Here is a 19,552-nt window from a genome sequence, read left to right on the forward strand (position 1 = left end):
CTGTATGTCTGGAGGCCAGAAGAGGGCACCAGACCTCATTACAGATGGTTGTGAGCCACCATGTGGTTGCTGGGAATTGAACTCAGGACCTTTGGAACAGCAGGCAATGCTCTTAACCACTGAGCCATCTCTCCAGCCCCCCAGTTTCAAAATTCTTAAGTGTCCAAAATGAATTTATTTTCTCCCTGGTTTCAGCTGTATTACTATGTGGTATATAATTGTTTAAATTTTAAAAAAAAAAAAAAAGCTTGTTGATCATCATGGCACACACCTTTAATCCCAGCACTCAGGAGGCAGAGGAAGATGGATCTCTGTGAGTTCGAGGCCAGCCTGGTCTACAGAGTGAGTTCTAGGACAGCTAGGACTACGTGGAAAAACCCTGTCTTGAAACAAAACAAACAAAAACAACAGAAGAGCAGAACTGAAAGTGTGGCTCGTGGCAGAGTGCGTACCCAGCATGTGGATGTCCTGGTGTTTGATTCCAGTACCACAAAACAGGCAAACAAACAAAAATTCATTTTCATGAAATTAAGACAAAAGACTGAAAACACTGTTGAACAATAAAGGTTAAAAATAATTATTTCACAGTCACAGGAGTGGTGCACAACCTTTTGTCATAGCACAGAGGCAGGCATATCTTTGTGTGTTCAAGGATAACCTGGCCTACATGCTGAGTTCCAGACCAGCCAGGGCGATGCGGTGAAACTCTGACTCCAACTAACCCCTCCCCTCAAAAAAAAAAAAAACCCAACTACAAATTTATTTTACATGCTTGGTGGCCTCCACATTGCCCGTTAATGACCTGTTTGCTGTTTGGTGGTTACAAAACAAAAGTACATGGATCATATAAAATATTCTTCCAGATGCTTTTCTGATCAAATAATAAGATCTGGGAGCTCCAGAGGTGACGATAATGGTTTGGGTGCTGTCCGTAGCCATGGCACCATGGAGAGGAGGATGGAAAAGAGTTTGCGAAGGGGGGAACAAGGAAGAGAACCCTGGACAAACCACATGGGGTTCTAGACACAGCATCTGAGGGGAAAATGAACCAAGGGTGCTTGAAACAAGAGGCAACGTGGATGCAGGAGAGTAGTCACAGAGAGAAGAGGCTGCGGACACCGAGGTGCGCCCTAAAGAGACAACACTCAGCCAGTGCCTCTCTGTGAGTGAGAAACGAGCAGGCCTGGAAGAGAGGGACAGCCCTGACCATTCTGCATGGGCTCGAGCAAAGAGACTGGAGTCCAAGCAGATGCAGGGCCAGCTGTGAGGCAACCACAGCCTAAGAAATCATGTTGGCAGCGACAAAAAACCTGGCAAGAAGTGGCCTACTCAGATTTATCTGAAGGCAGAGTCCAGTGCCAACAGGACTCAACAAAGGATTCAGTCACGGTGGCTTGAGAAAGAAAGAAGACTCGAGACTAACTCTGCAGAGGCTGGAAGGATGGCTCGGCAGTTAAGGGCACCTGATGCTCTTGCAACAAGTTTGCTTCCCAGAAACAAACTTAGGCAGCTGATAACCTCCTATGACCAAAGGATCTGACAGCCTCTCTGGCCCTACATATGCGTGCACACATGCACAGGCATACAAACACACATACACATAAATAACAAATAAATCTTTAAGAAAAGTGATTTTTATTTTATTTTGTTTTTATTTTTTTGTGTTTTATTTGTGTGTGTGTGTGTGTGTGTGTGTGTATGTGTGTGTGTGTTGTTGTTGTTGTTGTTGTTCTTTTTCGAGTCAGGGTTTCTCTGTAGCTTTGGAGCCTGTTCTGGAACTAGTTCTTATAGACCAGGCTGGCCTTGAACTCACAGAGATCCACATGTCTCTGCCTCCTGATCCTCCTGTCTCTGTTTCCCAAATACTGAGATTTGAAACCCCCCCTTTCTACCCAACAGAACCAGAAAGAGTAGCGAGCAAAGAAGGCCACAGCAGAGAGAGCCAGAGCAGAATCCCCAGCCTGATTCTGACTACAGACTTATGTAGGTCTGAGACTCACTCCCCTGAGCTATGGATGCACAGGAGGGCCCGAACCAGTACAGCTGTAAGAGGCTCAGGAGCTAAACATGAGCATCAGTCACCACCTCCGAAGGCAAGACAGAACTTGTCACAACCAACTGGGCTGACCGCTCCCTAAATCACAAACAGTGGAGTGGGGGAGATAACTCTGTCAGTAAACCATGAAGCTTGTAAGCAGGAAGCAGGAAGACTGAGTTAATCCCCAGCACCCACATAAAAGGCTGGGTTTGGTGTGTGTGTTTAGAATCCTAGACCTGAGGAGGCAGAGACAGTGGACTCCTGGGCTCACTGGCCATCCCACCTCGCCTAAACCCAGTGAGTCCCCGGGCCCAGCAACAGAGTTTGTCTCAAAAATAAAATGGGGAGAGGTAACCCAAGGGAGAAAGAGCATCAATAGATTACAAAGTCTAGATTACAAAGGTATCAAGGACTTTCAAACTGATCCTAGAGCTGCAAGGAGAAGGAGACACACTAGAAATAAACACCAAGACAGGAGTTCTCAGCACAGCCAAGAAACTAGAAAATGAATCCCAAAGAAATTTGAAAAGAGAAATCTTTGAAATAAAACACCAAATCCAGATATGGTGGTTCATGGCCAGGATGCTGACCCCGGATGCAGAGGCAGAGGCTGCAACAGTGAGCTTGTCGGTACTGGAGACTGGACCCAGGGGTTCCTGCATGTGAGGCAAGCAGTGTGTCTCACGAGCTATAGCCCAGCCTGAGATCTGTCTCCAAAAGGAAAGAAAGAGAGACATGAAAGGACATCCTACCATTCTGGAAGCTGGAGCAAGAAGACGGTCATGTGATCAAGGCCAGTAAGACTTGTCTCCAAAAAAAAGAAGTTCTTCCAATTTAAAAAAAAAAAAAGGAAGAAAAAAAAAGGAGAAAAAGCTGGGTGACAGTGGTGCACGCCTTTAATCCCAGTGTTTGGAAGGCAGAGGCAGGTGGATCTCTGTGAGTTTGAGGCCAGTGTGAGTTCCAGACAGTCAAGGCTGATACACAAAGAAACCTGTCTCGGAAAACCAGGGAAAAGAAATTACTCGAGAGACTCAGAGCAGAAAGGGCATTTAAAAAAACGAACAGATGTGCATGGCCCCAGGTTTGATCACTAATTCTACAAAAAGAAAATAAAACAAAAAAGAAAGTGTTCCACAGACTTGTGGGGGTAGTATCAAAAGCTCTAAAACAGACATCACTGCAATGGCACACACCCTCAATCCCAGCACTCAGGAAGCAGAGGCAGGCAGACCTCTGTGAGTTCGAGACCAGCCTGGTCTAGACAGTGAATTCCAGGTCAGTAAGGGCTGTGTATTTAGACCCTGTCTCAAAGCGGAGTGGGAGCAGAGACAGAGAGAGGATATTGGAACATTCAGCCCTAAATGGGATCTCTATCAAAATCCCTTCCAACAGGACAGGGTAACCCACCCACCTTGAGGAAGAAGAAGAGTGTAAGAGCCAGACAGGATGGAGGATGCCAAGAAAACAAGGCCCTCTAACTCAACATGATCAAAGCGCATATGAACTCCCCAGGGCCTGCACAGGTCGGCACCAGGTTCTATGAGCACAAATAATGGCTTCCAGCTCAGTGTTCTTATGGAACGCCTAAGTGTGTGAGCAGGCGGGTCTCTGATTCTTGTGCCTTCTCTTAGGCTCTTTTCCTTCTGTTAATTTGCCTTGTCCAACTCCAACGTGATAGTTTTTGTTTTATCTTATTATATTTTATTTTGTTACATTTTTAGAAAAGTATATTCACAAGTCTTGCAGAGGGACCAAGGCTTGTTTCCCAGCTGCTCACAACAGCTTTTAACTCCAGTTCCAGGGGATCCAATGCCCCCTTCTAGTCTGCTCAGGCAATAGGAGCATACATTGGTGCACATATAAACATGCAGGCAAAATACGGAGAATAAAAACAAAGAAACAGGGCTCTTGTGTTCGGAGCCAGGCTGATCCAAGGCTTTCTCAGCAACCCTGATGAAAGGGCAAAGGGAATGCTAGTCTGTGTCTTTGCCCAGAGCAGACTTGGCTCCTGTAGTCTGGAACTGGAAACAAGCCCTCAAGGGAGTTAGGTTTTGGTTCCTGGGAACCTGGCCTTTTCCCCCAGAACAGACTGGAGTTGAGTCTCAAAGATGCTGTGTACTGGGTCTGTGATACATTTGCTATATTCCTTTTGTGCAACATGGCTTGATTAGCTCCCTGATGACTGTGTCCATTATATGATAGTTTTCCGATGACTGTGTTCATTTCCCCGTGCAAACTATATATAAGATGCTGTACATTTTAATAAACATGGTTGTATCCTGATCCCAAACTTTCATGTCTTCTTAATTTATCTTCCTTTGGTCCTCCTCTCAGAAACCTGTCACTAAATAAAAACCTGCCAGTCCAGGTCAGTCTTGGACTGGGAGATGGCCCAGTGGATAAAGTATTGCAGCTCAGACATGAGGGCCTGGATTTGAAACCCTAAGATCCACGTAATAGCCCAGCATGGATCTATAACCCCAGTACTCCTACAGCAAAATGGGAAGTGGAGACAGGAGAGCCTCTGGACGCTTGTAGGTACACAGCCATGAGCAGTAAGAGAAAGACGTTGTCTCAAACATGAAGATTCTACACACACACACACTCACACACACACAATCTTTAAGAATGAAATGACAAAAATTATAAATACCTAGGTAAATATAAAAGACTATTTCCTCTTAATGCCTTCAAATATGATCATGTTAATATTTTCAATATAAACAGATGCGATATACATGACAACTACAACAATGAAGGCAAAGAGGAGTCAGTTAATGGCCTGTATGGTGGACAGGGTTCTTCCTTGCATGTTAAGAGGCACAATACTAACTACTAGAGACTGAAGGCTAAGTACACACCATGGCCTTGGAGCAGCAGTTCTTAACTGGGGGAGATTTTACCCACAGGGAGAGATCTGGAGACATTTTTGGTTGTCACGACTGTGGGAGGCATTTGTGGCATTCTGTGGGCAGAAGGTCAAGCACACTCACTGCTGACCACCCTAAAAAGCGCACGCTCTACTACAGAACGACAGGGCTCAAAGGCCAACAGTGCTGAGGATGTCCTATCAGCACCCTCTAGAGAAGAAAAAGAAGCAGGGGCTAAGGAGGTAGCTAACTCTGTAGAGTGACAGAACTTGGGAGATAGAAGCAAAAGGACCAGAAGTTCAAGGTCATTGTCAGCTATACAGCAAGTTAGAGTTAGCCTGGGGAAAAGGGAGGGCCTAGGAGATGGCTCAGCAGGTAAAATGTTCCTGAGACAAGCCTGGTGACCTGAGTGTGACCCTGAAACCCTACAAAGGGGGAAAGAGAAAACAGCTCCACGGTGCTGTCCTCTGGCCTTCTTATGTGCACCATGCCACATGCACTCCAATAAACACAATACACACGATAACTATAAACTAACTACATAAATCTTAAAAAGAGATCCAGTCAAAAAGCCAGCAGATACATATAGTATCCTACAAATGTTCAAATGATGCAAAAGAAGTCAGAAGGAAAGCAGAGAATAAAAAGTACACAACACAAGAAGAAAACATAATAAAATGGTCCATCTAAACCATATGGACACAGAAGACTATGTTCTTGGACTAGGAGAAAATATTCACAACATAAACATTTATCATTGGCTGGGCAGTAGTGGAGTACACCTTTAATCCCAACACTGAGGAGGCAGAGGCAGGAGGATCTCTGTGAGTTCGAGGTCAGCCTGGTCTATAGAATGAGTTTCAGGACAGCCAAGGCTACACAGAGAAACCCTGTCTCAAAAAACAAAAAAAACCAAAACAATACAAAACACAAAAAAAAAACAAAAAGAAGCTTACCACTGAAATATATCTAAAATATATAGAGTATATATGTATTAATATTGTGATGTCATATATATGTATGTATATAAATACATACATTCTTAAAATACAATAATGACAACAGACAACCAAAAGGCAGAGATTTAAATGATATAAAGACAGGCACGGGATACATAAAAGGAAGGTACACGAGGGGCTGGAGAGATGGCTCATCAGTTAAGTATGCATGCACTACTCTTCCCTAGAGGACCCAAGTTGGATTCCTAACACCCACATAGGGCGACTCACAACCAGCTGTAACTTCAACCCTAGGGGACCCTGAAGTTACTCGTTCACTTACCCACACACGGGTACACATAACTAAAGATAACATAAATCTTTTTTTTTAAAGGCGATAAATGAATGACCAATAGGCACATAAAAAGGTTTTCAGTATCATTAGTCACGAGGAATGCAAATCAAGACTACAGTAAGATGCAGTCCTATCCTCTGAGCAAGTCTGAAATGTGAACAACGCTGTCAAGGGCCAACGAGGAAGTGAACAACCGGAGTTCATGCGCTCAGAATGGTGCGCTTTAGAAATGGACAGGAACCCGTCACACCTGTCGATAATCAGCTCTGCCGTTTTTCCTTTCTGCAAGGCTTTATTTAAACACAATTTAAAAATACTTGAGGTTTGTAGGCCTAATAAATCCTCTCTAAAATGGAACAGGACATTCTAAGCACTGACTTGTGTAATGTAAAGGAAGGTATACACTCTGTTCTGCCAGGGTTGGTGCCGTCCAAGACTGGATGCTCTAAACCAGTTTGCACAGTGTGGCAGAGCCAGTGTGCAGTGACAGGCAATGAGTGACTCCTATTGCTTAATGAGAAAGTGACGGCTTCTCAGTGGGACCGACACACACACGGGGAGAGCCATCTTCAAAGACACTACCTTCTGGACAGAGCCCCAGGGCCTCGTAAGTCAGGAGCTCATTGGCAGAAAAGCAGTCATGAAGCTCTATCACATCGATGTCAGTCGGTCTCAGGCCGGACTTCTCATAGCACTTCCTGGCGGCTTCTTTAGTCATATCGAAACCAACCTAGAACCAAAAGTCCATTCAGAAGTGAGAAAGGGCAGCGGCCCGTGACCTTTTAGCTAAGGCATTTAAGAGACTAGTGCACGCATAACATTAAAAGCTCAAAATACCACACATAGTGAAATCTCAGCTGAACCTGCTAATATTATATAAAAGGTCTAAATAAAATAATGTCCAAAAAGAAGAATGTACATACAGAACTTTATACCTACCATAAAGAACAAAAGTTTAAATAAGACATCGAAAAAGGACTTAGAATCTCTGAGGTTCTATCTAGGCTGTTATGAAAACTATGGAATCATAACATATAGCTGTATTGATGAAGTTATAATGTATAGTTGTACTGGCTGAAGAGAATTTTTAATACATTATTATGAGTCACAGTGAAAAATATGGAACAATTCTATAGGAAAATATGCAATCTTCTTTTAGAAGATCATAGAGGATTCAAACCACTTTTGCACATGCCATGGTCAACTTCTATTCAAGAAGAAAGACAGAAGTAATATATAATGTGCCATGAGAACCTGACTAGAAGCTATGTGCCATCACCCAATAGTATGATCTTGACTTTGCTGGTCAACACCCCACTGCTCTGACAAAACACCCAAGAAAACAACTTCCGAGCAGGAAAGGTTCTTTCTCGCTTGTTTTATTTTTCAGACAGGATTTCATGTAGCCCAGGCTAGCCTCAAATCTACTGTGCAGCTGAGGATGACCCTGTGCTCCTGTTCCTCCTGCCTTTCTTCTCAAGGGCTAAGGTTACATGTTGTGCAGCCATGCCCCATGGGAAAGAATCATTTTGGTTCATAGTTTTGCAGGTTTCAACCCAGGGTCACCTGGAGCTATCACACCAGACTCATTGCAAGGTTTTTTTAAAAAAAAAAAAATCCTAGCAGAGAACACGTGGTAGAGCAAGGCTGCTCCCCCCCTGAAGGCCAAGGAGCAGTCAGAGCTAACTTTTTCCACAAAGCTTCGTCCCTGAAACCCATTAAACTATGACCCCATCAATGAATTAATCCTTTGATTAGGTTGGAGCTCCCAAGATCTGGTCACCTCCCAAAGACTCCACCTCAAAACAATGCTGGATCACGCACTAAATCTATAACACATGAGCTTATGGGGAATCAAATTAAAGCATTTGATTAAGTTGTGTAAGCATTTCACATTTAAAGCATGTTGTAAAAATTTATTTTATCTAATTTACTGTCACAACTGTTTCTGTAGTTGAGGGGCAAATCATCAATTGTTCAACTCACTTTAGGTCTGAAATCTTTTATTTTCCCTTTAATAAGGGTAAATGCCTTTAATTCTAGCACTTGGGAAGCAGAGGTTGGTGGATCTCTGAGTTCAAGCCAGCCTGGTCTAGAGAAAGTTCCTGGACAGCCAGAGCTACATGAAGAAGCCCTTTCTCAAAAGTAAGTAAGTAAATAAATAAATAAATAAAATTAAAAACCAATATGTCTAATAAATTAAAACACCACATTTATGACGCCATCCTAAGCAGCATCTGATTAGCAATGTAGCTAAGGCTGGGCCTGAATTCCTAATTCTCCATCCTCCACCTCCCAGTGGCCTTGCTGGAGTAGATGTGCCCTTGTTAGAGGAAGTGTGTCACTGTAGAGGTGGGCTTTGAGGTCTCATATGCTCAAACTATCACCCAGTGTCTCAGTCCACTTCCTGTTGCCTCCTGATCAAGATGTAACCAGTTCCATGTCTGCACGCATATGGACTGAATCTCTGAACTGTAAGCCACCATCTCAATTAAATGCTTTCTTTTAAGAGTTGCCATGGTCAGGCAAGAGAGATGGCTCAGCAGTTAAGAGAACTGGCTGCTCTTCTAGAGGTCCAGGGTTCAATTCCCAGCACCCACATGGCAGCTTGCAACTGTCTGTAACTCCAGGGTCCAACACCCTGACACAGACATATATACAGGTAAAACACCAACGCACATAAAAATAAAAATAAATATTTTTAAAAAGTTGCCATGGTCATGGTGTCTCTTCATAGCAACAGAAACCATAACTAAGAAAATGGGCTACACAAGAACCTTTCTAAATCTAGTTTTTTATAAGTGCCTTCCAGAGCTAACAACAATAAAGTGTCAGGTTGCAATTTAAAATAATGTTTCCTTAATTTAATTTAAAAAAAAAATGAACCTCGGATATACCATTTTAATAATGCTTTTTTCTTCAAATGTGCTTGGCAAATCAGTCATCATCTCCTGTGCCACAATTTCCACAGCTTTGTCTTGCAGGCCATACTTCAGTACGAAATCTTCACTAGACAAAATTGCTGCTGCAGCGCCATTAGAGGTGGGACTAGGAGGAAGTGAAACAATTACTCCAACATCGTCCATCTCCTAGGGGTTCAGACTGGGAGCTGGGGGCAGGGGAGATGAAGTTTGTCCCCTGGCCAATCCCAGTCTTTTCTGAAATGTTTACTATTTAACTGCATATGCATCCCACTGAGGCTGAGTCTCCAGCAAGCCCTCAAAAGCTCCTCTCTGCTTAGTCCACAGTCTCTCCCTCAAGCTCTCACTGAGAGAGTCCTGCATCTGCCTCCACTGACACATGAGGCGATTTCTGGAGACCTCTGCAGAGTGCATTAGTTCTATGAAGATACTACAAGGGACTCACACCACTCCAGCCTTGCTGTATCCCAGAGAGCTCAGTCTGGAATTCTCTTGGAAGCTGGGGCAGAATAGAATGGGGCATTAAAAAATCCAGAGGTAAGACCCTTGAGATCTCAACACAGATCTACAATCAGCTGGGAAGCAAGGCGGCACACACACAAGAGCCCCTCGATGAGCTGGGAAGGATTTTCTAAGTGGGCCGTCCTTCAGACTCTGCCAGGTGACAGCTGACCCGTTTTGTCAACTGCATCCCAGAAAGTATCCCCAGAGCTCAGTCAGGAATGTACGCAGGACTACACCGTCCTCAGTCAATGTTCGAGGAGCAAGAGAGTGGCAGGCAAGTTTCAAGATGTGACTGTGAGCACCGTTAGAGCTATGAATCCTTCATTTCGCTCTTATCTATCACAGAGAAAAGTTTTCCGTGTTAGAAGTCTACAGGGAAAACAAACGCTCCCAGAGCCTTAGGGCTGCACTCGCCTCCTAAGGCGTTTTTAATAAATAAACACAGAATACCCCAAACAAGTAAAAGTTACTAGAGAAGGAAGAGGTAAAATGTATTTTTTTCATGACAGAGGGGATCCGCCTCAGAGCAGCAACAAGAAGTTGGGTACATGCTCAGGAAGCCACCCAGAGTGAGGGGACGCTGGCAATTCTACAAAAGTTACAGACAGAGCCTAACATTTACCCAGGGAGGGACGGGCAGGGGATGAGCAGTTAGCTATGCTTAGGAAATACTAACATGCTTTTCTTACCAGCATTGCAAGACAGTCAGAAAATCGAAAATCGTCCTAGATTTCATTACTTCATCTAAGCTGTATTCGCTCTGGAACTGGGAATACCTAGATACAAGATACATGGTTACAAGTAGGGAAGTAACTGTAATTTCTGCTGACGAATCTTTTCACAACTTACAAACTTACATTAAGAAGTTTCAACCTTAATGTCATTTGAATGAAGTTTTTAAAATAAAGAAAAAACCACCTACTCTACAATCCTATGTTGTGTATGGAAGCTGTCTGTCCTAGCTGGGCAGGGTGGCACATGCCTGCAGCCCCGGAGCTAACACTGTATTTGGCACTAACTATACTTGACATTAACACTCAGGAGGAGGCCAGCCGGGCGGTGGTGGTGCACACCTGTAATCTCAGCACTTGGGAGGCAGAGACAGGAGGATCTCTGTGAGTTCGAGGCCAGCCTGGTCTACCAAGGGAGTTCCAGGACAGGCTCCAAAGCTACAGAGAAACCCTGTCTCGAAAAACCAAAAAAAAAAAAAAAAAAAAAAAAAAAAAAAAGAAACACTCAGGAGGAGGAGGCAGGAGGCTTAGAAGTTCAAGGTCATCGTCAGCTACACAGAGAGCTCTGGGCCAGTCTATACTACCTGAACAGTCTCAACGAAAACGACAGTAAAATCTGCCTGCTACAGAGCTCTAAAACCATTTCCCGTGTGACAGGACTGGCTTTGTTATACTAATAAGATGGCTGAAGCAGGGCCCCTGGCCCATCATTTCTCTCTCCTCATCTCTCTCCTCCCTGACCCAATCCTAGGAGGGTCTCTCTCATTCTAACCCAGGTTGGCCTTGGACTCTTCATTTTCCTGCCTCCCCACGTGCTGGAATTAGGTGTGTTCCACACACTGCTGCCTCAGGAACCTTTAACACAGGCGTCTGATCACCAAGGAGACCAACCAGCCTGCTCATCCTTTGCTAGGGAGAGGAAGGCGGGAAATTAAGTTCAGTCATGTGACTAGTCATTTATGGAGCATGCCCATATAACAAAGCTAATAGAAATTCTAGACACAGAAGGTGGGGAACGCCTGGATGTCCTGAGGAAGCTACAGTGAGGGTGACAGCCCCTCCCCATCAGCAGAGCATAAAACCTCTCTTTGTGGGGACTCAGCCAGTTAGGAACTCCTGAATTCCAGACTAGGACTCCACCCTGCTACATAGCCGAGGGATGACTTTAAACTTCTGGTTCTTCTGCTGGGATAACAGGCATATGACACCATGCCCTGTTTCATCTGGCGTTTTTCTGATTAACATTCTCTATAATAACACTATATATGTAAGAGCACTTTCCTGAGTTCTGTGTTATTCTTGAATCATAAAACCTGAGCGGGAGGGGGGGTGTCATAGAAATCCCTTAGATTGTAGCCAGTGAGCCAGTATGGGTGGGCTGGTCAACTACCAGTAACTGGCATCTGAAATAAGTCAGTCTCCTGAAGGGCAGAAGCTGAGCCTTGCAGAGTCTGTTATCTTTGGGTGGCTCATGCCAGCCCCAAGTAACAAGGTGTCCAGCTGGTGCTAACACCAGTTAAATGTTACAACAGAGCACTTCACTTTTCCCCTAGTCAGTTATGAAATACTAGCCACTAAAATGGAAGGACTTGGAGTCAGTGAGATGGCACAGGTGAAGGTTCATCCCCCTCAGATCTGGTCACGTGAGTATAACACCCAGAGCCCACACAAAGATGAAAGGAGAGAACTGACTCCACGGAGCTGTTCACTGAACCCCACACACATGCCACACACATCATACACATAGCACACAATAATAATAGATTAATTAATGTTTAAGTCAAATGGCTTGTTGGCTAGGGATGTAGCTCAACTGGAAAAGTTAGGGAGAGTTCGTTTGCGGTTTAAAACAGGATCTCTTTATGAAGCGCTGGCTGTCCTGGAATTTGCCTTGTAGAACAGGTTGACTGACTTCCAACTCACAGAGATCTGCCCACCTCTGCCTTCTGAGTTCTGGGCTTTAAAGGCATGCGCCACCACACCCAGCTAGAGTACTTTCCTAGCACACATGAGGCCCTGGGTTCCCAGCTCCACACAAACTGGGTATGGAGGCACAGGCCAGTGATTCTAACACTGTGTTTGTAGAGGCAGGAGGAGAAGAAGCCCAAGGTCATCCTCAGACACACATCCAGTTTGAGGACAGCCAGGGCTACACGAGACCCGGTTTCGGGAAGAAACAGAAAAATACTTGCCTAACATATGTGATGCCCACATTCCGTAATAAATAAAGTTAACGTTGGCCATGACTAGCTTTCAGAAACTACCTTATTTGAGCTATACCCCACGCAAAGAGACAGGAATGCCGTTCCTACCCTCAAGGAATCCTGTATGATTCCACAGTAAAGAAATACATTCTGTTCTAATATTTACAATACATGCTATGACAAAAATGCTATGTGGGTGGTATAGGAGCACACAGCTGTGCATTAAACCCAGATGCCCCAAAACAACTAACAGAAGGGGGGTGGATTCCTGGCAGGAGAGGCAGCAGATGCAAAGCAGCCTGCGGTGGAAAAAGGCCATCAAGACAGGCAAGAGGGCTTGGAGTCTGGGAGGGGCCAGGAGGCAGGATGGAAAGGTGGGCAGGAGAATGACCCAGGATTAGAGCAGAAAAGCCCATTTTTTTGATGGTCATATCTCACACTAAAAACAGTGAGGAACAGGACACTAAACTGGGCTTATGGCACAGTAAGATCCATATTTCTTCAGGAAAACTTGGTATGTAAAAGGGATAGAAAATGATATCACTGAAAGCAAATTGGCAAAGAGATGGGGCAATTAGTTAGGGCCAGAAAGGAAAGGGCCTGGTATGGGAAACTGGAAGTGAAGGACAGAGAAAAGGGATAAATTCCAAAGACGGTCAGTAAGGAGGCAGAACCTGTGAGTTCATCCCAGCCGCACACAGAACAGACGCCATGGGAGGTTGACGTGAGGATGTTCTGGCTTCCTTAGATAATGAGGTACTTGTTGATGTCAGTGACCGTGATAAAGAACAAGGAAGGAAATCCAGGGTTGAGGGAGGTGACAAATTTAGAGTAGACTCTGAAGAACCTGTAGGACGTTGAAGTGGAGCCAACCAAGGGAATCATCAGACCTAAGTGCAAAGGTGCAGGTGGCGTAGGCTAGCCCCAGTTCTTTCTACTTACCACAGATCCTCACGGCCTTTCGCTAGTCTTATACTGTGTGGGAATATGCTCAAAAATAGGGGTTGAGTTTGGTTTGGTTTTTTCTTTTGGAAGTAGGATCTCATGGAACCCAGGCTGGCCTCAAACTAGATACGTAACTGAGTGTGACTGACCTTGTACTCCTGATCCTCCTACTTCAGTCTAGAAGAAGCCAAAACTGCCTTTTGAAGTCCCAATGCCAGGAAAGTGCAGTGTTGTTAATTCCTCAACATTCCAGGAAATCAGAAGGACCCTTACAGCTCTCCAGGGACTAAGGGCAAGGGATCAGTTGTACGCAGCTTTACAGGCCTCAGCTCTGCTACTCACTGCCAGCATTTCCTCTGATGCTAACTCTGTCCCAAGTACACTGCTAGAAACATAATGGGCAGAATGGGAAGCCGGGCGATGGTGGCGCACGCCTTTAATCCCAGCACTGGGGAGGCAGAGGCAGGTGGATCTCTGTGAGTTCGAGGCCAGCCTGGTCTACAAGAGCTAGTTCCAGGACAGCCTCCATAGCTACAGAGAAACCCTGTCTTGAAAAAAAAAAAAAAGAAAGAAAGAAAGAAAAAAAGAAACAGAATGGGAGAAGAGAAGTGGAAGAGAAGAAGAAAGAAGAGGAGGAGGAAGAAGAAAGAGAAGTGAGGAGGTCCCGGCAGGAGTCAGGGCAGGCAGGGAAACGAGGTGAGAATGAAAAATCGGTTCAGCCTGACTCACCTGTCAGACTGGATCAACTTCTAGGAAGTCTGATGCCAGGCGGTTTACTGCCAGCACACTTAAACACAATATAATTAGGAGAAGGTTTCAGGTGTAACTGTCCGTATTCCTGGTGCATAAAGAGGCAATAACTATGTTGAAACAACTTAAGGCAGATGCCATTTCTTCCAAGAAGATGGGTTCTAGAGCTAAACTACCTGTATTAGTTCAAGGGTCTAAGGGACGGTCTGGCACGGTCTTGGTCATACAGATAATACAGAGGTCGTCTGGGCTATTGGCCACCTCTGGTCCTTGTTGTGGGCACTTGGGGGAGCCCCTGGCTGTACAAGTAGTGTAGAGATCACTAGATCTCTAGCTACCTCACGTCCTGGTGGTAGGACTTTGATATATCACGGCCCAACAGGTATCACAGATTTCCAGGGTTTTTCTCACCTCCAGTTCCTGGCCTTCTGAAAAGACAGGTTCTACAGCTTTCCCTTTGACACGGCAATCCTGGGTGCTTAAAATTCCTGGTTTCCCTGAGCTCTGTGGGTGCAAAAACCTTATGCTCCCCACAGAGGAGGAAAGGGTAATGGAGTCTGACTTTACTCCCATATATGCCATGGGAGTCACCAGGATTTTCACAATAGCCTTAGGTTTTCTATAAAAGGCTCTTGGATCTTGGGGATGGAATCTGTCTCAGTTTCTTTTCCTGCAGCCATGATAAAATAACCTGACAGCAGTAATGAGGGAAAAGGATTTCTCTAACTCACAGGTGTAATCCATCATGGCAGAGAAGTCAAGGCTGCAGGCTTAAAGCAGCCAATCACATTCCACCTCAGGTTGGTTTTTTTTCTTTTTTTTTCGGTTTTTTTTTTTTTTTTTTGGTCTGTAGACCAGGCTGGTCTCGAACTCACAGAGATCCACCTGCCTCTGCCTCCCTAGTGCTGGGATTAAAGGCGTGCACCACTATCGCCCGGCCACCTCAGGTTGGAAGGAAGAAAGGGATGAATGAACGCGAAGGGATCAGCTCTAACGTCTCTGCAACGATGGGCCTGGAACTGTGTGTGAGCCAAGGTAACATCTCCCTTAAACTGCTTTTGTTACAGCTACACAAAAGGAAGAAGACAGAACGAGGCATGCCCGAAGAAAGCTGACAGCAGCGTGAAGTGTGACAAACATGCAATGGTTTGTGTGACAAAAACACCCCTATCATGTCAAGGTTTACATTTAGTAAATGTGGCAAAGACAGTTCAGAAACAATTTTCTGATTCCCTCTGTGCTAAGCACTAAGGATATGAAGATGAGAAAAGACTCTTGCCCTCAAGGAGTTTGTAATGGAGGAGGAAGAAATAAATAAGAACAAGGTTGTCACTTCTCAGGATGACACGGGGAGGAAGAGAAGAAAAGGCGGGAAGAACTAATCTGACTATGGGGGATTCAGAGGTGGGGCCTTGGGAGGTGACCTGGATTAGACAAGGTCATCAGGGGAGAGCCCTCATGATTGAGTCCAGGGGCTTTACAAGAAGTGCAAGAGACCAGAAGAAACAGATCTACACACATGACCCTCGTCTCTCACTATACAATGTCCTGTACCTCCTCAGACTTCTGCCAGTAAGAGGCCATTATCAAGATGGACATGGTGGTGCACATCTTTAATCCCAGCATTTGGGAGGCAGAGGCAGACAGATCTCTGAGTTAGAAGCCAATCTGGTCTACAGAGTGAGTTCCAGGACAGCTACAGATACACAGAAAAATCCTATCCATGAAAAGAAGGCTACTGAGAGATGGAGAACTCTGTGACTTGCAATGTTCAGAACCACAAGGCAAAATAAATTCCTTTTCTTTTTAACTCATCCAATCTGTGATATGGTGTTACTGGCAAAGAAATGATCCAACATGTTTTGCATTGTTTTTTTACAGAGATTCTGGTTATATGATACCGGTTCAGTTCCCAGCGGACAACAGTGAGTTCATGCTGTGAACCAGGCGCTGCACCACCACTAAGCATTCAGAGATTGCTGAGGGACAATATATCTGAATACATCCAATATCATTTTCTTCAGATTACTTTTAGGATATAAACAATTATATTGTTCTTCCAGAATAAGTTAATAACACTAGAGTGACTGAAATTCATCTCAGCTATAAAATTAATACGCATTTTACAATCTTTTTTGCTGTGCATAGAAATGCACCTAGAACCTCATATAAACTAATCACTAGCTCTAGCACTAACCTGCCCCATCCACCCCAAGCAAATATTTTAGCATCTGTCACTGTTATTCTTATTTAAAAGAATCATTAAAGCCAGGTGGGACAAACCATTCGATGCAGAAGGACTGCCACAAACTGGAGGCTAGCTAGGGCTACTCTCTCAAACTCGACCTCCCTCTCCAAAAACAAACAAACAAACAACCTTCAGAACATAAATAAGTTTAAAAAGAACCATTACGCTGTAATGGTATTTTAAGTATAAATAACCAAGAACTAGAATGGAAAAGCCGACAATGTATGCTTTGAGCACAAGCCTTTCTTTTATAGAAAATAATGAACATCCAAGCTAATATCTTTCATTTGTTGTCCAAGTATACAGCTGCATATTACACAGTAGGAGAGACCAGATTTTCATGTCATAGCTCTGAAGTACTTACGGGTTATTAACTGAGTGTTTGTGATTTTTCCATCCAATTTTTGCAAACTGTTCAACTGTTGTTCCTGCAGAGAAAGCAGACATCAATCAGTGCGTTGTTTTCTTCAGCTCATTATCAAATGTCACAGTGGAACTCAGTGTTTTGCTAACTATTTCCATAGTTTCTCTTGCCCTGGTATCAGGGTTAAAGAGAGCCAATCACTCATATGATTTGCTATAATTAAATCTGAGCATTTCAACAAATTGACTCAGGAGACATATGAGATAAAAACACTTCCAACTGTATAAATAGGATTCAGTTTCAAAAACTAGGAAATACAGTCTGGAGCCATAGTGCTTAGCTGGAGAGTATTGCTAGCAATGACCCAGTGCCTGCCAGACATTCCCAAGCCCCAGAGTGAGTGGGTGTACTAGTCACGTCCTCTACGGCTGACAAACAACCCCCAAACCTTTATGATACAGCAGAAGGGGCTTTAGAAAAGTTACAGCCAGTGGATCATAGATGTTTTCCAGATCTTTGGGGGTTTTTTTGTTTTGTTTTGTTTCGTTTTGTTTTGTTTTGTATTTTGAGACAGGGTCTCACTGTTTAGCCTTTGGCTGGCTTGGAACTCACAGAGATCCACCTGCCTCTGCCTCCAGAGTGCTGGGATTAAAGGTTGTGCCACCCGTGATGGCTTCCAGTTCTATTTTTAACCTCAAATAAGCAGGGCAAAGGAAACAACTGAATATATTCTATCTAACTACAGACTGGGTGAGCTGTAGCGGTGTGGTGTATCAGAGGTTTGTGGGCACAGTACAGGACTTGCACTGTTTTCAAGGAGTGTTGCCAAACACCTGTAATCCCAACACACAGGAAGAGGAAGCAAGGAGGATCAAGATGTAAGGCCAGCCTGGATTACACTGAACCCTGTCTCAAAATATAAAATAAGCAGGGCCAGATGCTGTCGGCTATGCCTTTAATCTCAGTACTCTGGACACAGCAACAGATGCTGTGGGCTATGCCTTTAATCTCAGTACTCAGGAGACAGCAGCAGATGCTGTGGGCTATGCCTTTAATCTCAGTACTCAGGAGACAGCAGCAAGCACTGTGAGTTTGAAGCCAGGTCTTACATAGTCACCTGTAGAGAGGTAGAGGTAGAGAGGTAGAGAGGTAGAGAGGTAGAGAGGTAGGGGTAGGGGTAGGAGTAGGGGTAGGGGTAGGGAAGTCACCCAAGGCTATGCAATGAGATCCTGTCTCAAAATAAAATAAAATAAAGACTGTGGGTAGAAACTCTAGGAAGGGGGCTGGAGGGATGGCTCAGCAGTTAAGAGCACTGGCTGTTCTTCCAGAGGACCTGGGTTCAATTCCCAGCACCCACATGGCTGCTCACAACTGTCTGTAACTCTAAGGTCTGACACCCTCACACAGATCTACAAGGAGGCAAAACACCAGTGCAAATGAAATAAAAATAAATGATTGGGAAAAAAACTACAGGGAGACAGACTTGAGGATTTGTTGCTGTTGTTTCTGATTGGGTTTGAGGTTTTTTCGGTTGGTTGTTTTTTGTTTTATTTTGTTCTCAATACAGGGTTTTATGGCTTTCCACAGAATCCAATTTCACATATAAATGATCATCCCCTAGAAAAGGATTCTGCTGATCACTTACCACGTATTTCTTAAGGTCAGGCATTCAAGGTCATCTTTAACTCATGAACCCCACCCCACCCCATAAAAAATGTTCCCCTTAAAAATTTTTTGGAGGCAGAGGCAGGCGGATCTCTGTGAGTTCGAGACCAGTCTGGTCTACAGAGCTAGTTCCAGGACAGGCTCCAAAGCCACAGAGAAACCCTGTCTCGAAAAACAAAAAAAAAAAAAAAAAAAAAAAAAAAATTTTTGATGTTCAAAGAATATACTTAGTATAAAAAGATTCCAATCCCCTAGAATCAAATTATAAAACCACAAAAGGCTGCCGCCGACTCTGTCAAGTTAAATTCTAAAAAGTGTGGCTCATGCCTGTAATCTCAGCACGAGAGAGAGGAGAGAGAGAGAGAGAGAGAGAGAGAGAGAGAGAGAGAGAGAGAGAGCGCGAGCGCAAAATTCATTCCTGTAATCTCAGCACTCCAGAGAGAGAGTGACGCAGGGAGGACTACATAAAGTCCAGGCTAGCCTGGGTTACACAGTGAGCTCCAGGCCAGCCCAGGCTACAGGGTAGACCCTGTCAACACAAAACCAAATCCAACTATTTCAAAATTTAGACTAGAAAATTATTAAGCTATCCCAAGTAATATAAAACTTAAAAAAAAAAACACGTGAGTTTTAACACACACCAGTACAAGGATTTCCAAGGCCAATGGGAGCTGATACTTCCAAGGCAAATGGAATCTCTATAGCCTCCAAAACTAACACAAACGAGAAGGAAAACATGAGTGAACAGTACCATATAATTAGCAAAACCAGAAGAGCAGCGATGCCCAAACCTCACACACACAAATGCCAAATGCCAAATCCCAACCACAGACCTTTGGGTAACAAGAGCATCCTGAAGGAAAACAGTGCAGAAGAGAGACAGGAGGTGCTAATGGCAGCCTATGGTCACTCAAACCCATCCTGGGACAAGAACAATGCCCTCCCCAGGTGTGAACACGCAGATAAAAAAGTTTCTATAATAGAAATAAAGAACTTATTTTTAAATTTTTATTTATTTG

The 19,552-nt window shown here is 44.2% G+C and overlaps 1 protein-coding gene across 1 annotated transcript in view; it reads right to left on the reverse strand.

The window, feature by feature from the left end:
- The window catches only part of Scp2 (sterol carrier protein 2), a 79,270-nt gene that overhangs the window by 33,685 nt on the left and 26,033 nt on the right, over window positions 1-19,552 (reverse strand). The window contains exons 7-10 of the mRNA XM_005353538.3: window positions 16,869-16,932; window positions 10,316-10,402; window positions 9,099-9,249; window positions 6,784-6,931 (exon numbers count right to left, since the gene is read on the reverse strand). Of these exons, the coding sequence (XP_005353595.1) occupies window positions 6,784-6,931; window positions 9,099-9,249; window positions 10,316-10,402; window positions 16,869-16,932 (450 nt within the window). The remainder of the gene's footprint in view (window positions 1-6,783; window positions 6,932-9,098; window positions 9,250-10,315; window positions 10,403-16,868; window positions 16,933-19,552) is intronic.

Source organism: Microtus ochrogaster, chromosome 10, assembly GCF_000317375.1.
Source record: "Microtus ochrogaster isolate Prairie Vole_2 chromosome 10, MicOch1.0, whole genome shotgun sequence".
In the NCBI taxonomy this organism is placed as follows: Eukaryota; Metazoa; Chordata; class Mammalia; order Rodentia; family Cricetidae; genus Microtus; species Microtus ochrogaster.